Genomic DNA, 3282 nt, shown 5'->3' with positions numbered 1-3282 from the left:
ACCCATCGCGAAGATATTAATAGGTGAATAAGAGCAATCAATCACCGTCCATCCATGATCATGTGGCAGGAGGCAGCAATAAATTACAGGAAGATGTTACCTAAAAGTGCTACGGCAGAGCGCCACGTGCTGATGTCGCCGGCTTAGGATTCTAGTCCGCATCCCGCCACATCATCGTCCGATTCCCGCTTTTCTTTTAGCGGAAGCGACAAAAAGACGAACCCGTGGAGCAAACGACGATGACCAAAGTCTCACTGGGGACCACCGTGATCCGGACTCTCACGGCGTCCGCCTGCGATTGTCCATAGTGGGGACCATTAGCACACCCACCACCGACCATCAGATGCCCTCAAAGTGATCCTTCCGTAATTAACGGTATTTGTAAGTCCTTCCGCACCACAAGATAGGCTTTCCGAAAAAAAAAAAAATATATATATATATATATATAATTAAATTGATCATGAAAAATATTATGATCAAACGATATCTTCTGTCACATAAATTTTTTGAGATATTTATAAAAAATAATTATATAATATTTATTTAAATTATTTAAATATTTTTAAATTTTATTTATTTTTTTAATATTTTAATGTGCATAGAATCATTCATTTTTTTTATTGGACGGCTATAATTTTTTTCATAATTGGTCCATCAAAGAAATTTTATCCCATAGACTCTCTGACATTGCGAGTCCAAAAATCATTTTGCACGTCCGTTTGCTTGACCTCGACATTGGTTTTGTCGTAATTATATCCAAATACGTGTGCTATTTGCTGGTTTAGTGCGAGTGCTACTCTTCGAAGCCTGGCTCTCTCCTCCCCTCATGTTTCAGTGACAGCACAGACGAAGAGAAACGAAGAGAGAATAAAGAGAGAGGGGAATAGGAAACAGGGAAGCGATGCAGACGTCGTCATCTCGCCGTGAAACCAGATTGGAAAACCGCCATGGTCTCAAGAACAGCGTTGGATGCATGTCTGGTATATTCCATCTGCTCTACAGCCACCACCACAACCGTTCACGCAAACGCTTGCCGTCAGGTCCTACTCTTCCTCTTCCTCTCCCTCTCCCCTCCTCTTTCTCTATCCCTAACGTAAACTAACCGTTTGTTCACGGCACTTTCAGCTCTAAAGACGGAGCAGACCGTCATATCTTTGCCGTTATCGGGGAAACGACCACCTACGGTGCCGCAAGCAAATGAAGGAAAAAAGAGGGAGTCGAGCCGTCCCATCACGCCGGAGACCACCGTTATCGTCTCGGAGCTCCGGCGGCACTCGTGCGAGGTGCCGCGAAGTCCAACACTGCCGCCGGAGATCCGGCTTTCGATCTCTGCTGCGTCTCCCGACAGCCCGCTTAGGCCACCGGCGCTGGTGGCGCGGCTGATGGGACTGGAGGATGTTCCAGTGAGCTCGCTGGAGTCGGCGGCGGAGAAGCGGCGGAAGCTGCTCGGCGCGCTGGAGAAATGCGACGAAGATTTAAATGCATTGAAGCAGATCATCGAGACCGTTCGATTTGCAGAGGTGCGGGTAAAGGCATTGGCAGACGTTGGATCGGGGCAACCCATCAAAGCCGGCGCGGCGAAGGGTCTGGCGGGAAGGCAATATTTGGAAGGCGGAGATTCCAGGATAGCGGAGGAGGCGAAATGCTCCGACATCAACGGCGAGCAGCCAAGCCCCGTCTTGGTTCTCGACGCGATATCATCTCCTCGGTATCGGTCGAAGAGTTCCAGTAACGGCAAGTGTTATATTGCGCTTGTCTCCCGCATAGCTCAGGAGAGCGAATTATTATATCAATCTTTCCTTCTTTCAAATAAATATATAATTCTGTCGTGCATCTTGATGCAGGAAAACAATGTGGGTCCTTGATTGCAGCCGTTGGATCAAAGATCGTGAAGCCTTCGCGTACGAGCGTCTTCTTTTTAGGTCAGTTCTCTGGAATCTCGGGTGTAGTAGAACAAAAGTGGCAATGACCAACAGCAGACAGCCGATCTGCAAACGAGTCCTGACACATGCACAAGCCAGCTCGGCCACTTATACTGTATACGTGGTTGGCTGTTATCAGTTGACGAGGCTTTACATTGTAAAACAATTGAGCACAGGCTGTGCAATGCACCCACACGTGGCCGTGGGTAGCCGTTCATCGTGTGATTGATGGTGCATACGATACACACCGTATCGTATGGTATATCGTGAGTACTGCAAAGAATCCGTGTCCAATAAAATTAGATGCATGGCTGAGCTTTAACACTGAATTGATAGTGCAGGAGATCGTCGACAATACAAAAAGCTGGAGGTTCTCGATAAGAGCTGCTCCTTTTTCTATCGGATTGCCATTAAAGGGCTGCCGCGGTTATCCGAGTGGAAGGAAGACAAGGCTGTGGAGGATTCTAGGATAGCGAGAAGAAGACTAGAGGGTGGCCGGTGGCGGTGGTGGCAGAAGATAACCCAGGCAATGGTGGATAGCGTGGGTGAGGTGTGGGAGGATGGTGTATGGGAGGAGAGATGTGAGCTGGGAAGAGTTGGCGTGGGGTTAGAGGGTGACATCTTTGGCGATTTGGTGGAGGAGGTTGCGATGGACCTGTTGGGTTGTTATTATGACGTCTCACTGCCATTTGGGACATGTAAGAAGAGCCTCTGCTTCTAGTTAAATACCTCTAAAAATACCATGTGGGCTTAGGATCGGTGACATTAAATGTTGGCTAAAGTAGCCCTGTGTATGGATGGCTTCTTTACGAAATTATAAATAATGAGAGTGGTTTGGAAACGGAGAGTATTCTGCGTATCCACTAATTTAGCCAGGGAATCTTTTTCTATGTCAAGGGCTATGGTGTGCTTTTTAACAACTTTTGTCTGGTTGTCTTTAATCTTACTGTTGTCTAATATGCTTTAAGATCATTGTTAGATACAGCGACCAGGTAGATATATTTTTTCAATCAGCATGTTAATGTCATGCTCCTTCCCTTGACTAAAAACAAAATTCTGACTGCTAATAATTTGGTAAAAAGAAACTTGCCCTGCCAAAATTCTTGTGTGCCCTGTATTTCAGATATTCAAATTTTTGTCAGATATCCTTTCATTTCTTAGCAAATAAACTCAGATGAAGGGTTGCTCCCCCTCTCTTTTTTCTAAAGTTTCGTCTTGGGGCCTTGGAGAAGGAATAGAACATACTTAGCTAGTTGGGATATTTTATCTTCTGATATTTGGTGGTCCATTTGGTAGGAAAGAAATTTTAGAATTTTCATGATTGAGACCAAGAAGCAATTTTATTAATTAAAGAAAATTA

At 45.5% G+C, this 3282-nt stretch overlaps 1 protein-coding gene across 1 annotated transcript; it reads left to right on the top strand.

Annotated features, from left to right (window-relative positions):
* Positions 1–815: 815 nt before the first annotated feature.
* Positions 816–2791, top strand: LOC105035300 (uncharacterized). The gene is made up of 4 exons (XM_010910822.4): positions 816–1040; positions 1126–1734; positions 1845–1922; positions 2264–2791. The coding sequence occupies exons 1-4, from the start codon at positions 902–904 to the stop codon at positions 2641–2643; spliced, it is 1206 nt and encodes a 401-aa protein (XP_010909124.1). The 5' UTR covers positions 816–901; the 3' UTR covers positions 2644–2791.
* Positions 2792–3282: the final 491 nt, after the last annotated feature.

This window comes from Elaeis guineensis, chromosome 1 (genome assembly GCF_000442705.2).
Source record: "Elaeis guineensis isolate ETL-2024a chromosome 1, EG11, whole genome shotgun sequence".
Lineage (NCBI taxonomy): Eukaryota > Viridiplantae > Streptophyta > Magnoliopsida > Arecales > Arecaceae > Elaeis > Elaeis guineensis.
Note: the sequence above shows the minus strand (reverse complement) of the source record. Positions and strands in the feature narration are given on the sequence as shown.

What these genes read in the sequence shown, in the direction of transcription:
- LOC105035300 (XM_010910822.4), top strand. Translation starts at nt 902, where the DNA reads ATGCAGACGTCGTCATCTCGCCGTGAAACCAGATTGGAAAACCGCCAT. An exon ending in ACGCAAACGCTTGCCGTCAG is followed by an intron (nt 1,041 to 1,125) that starts GTCCTACTCTTC and finishes CGGCACTTTCAG; the next exon opens with CTCTAAAGACGGAGCAGACC. An exon ending in TACGAGCGTCTTCTTTTTAG is followed by an intron (nt 1,923 to 2,263) that starts GTCAGTTCTCTG and finishes TTGATAGTGCAG; the next exon opens with GAGATCGTCGACAATACAAA.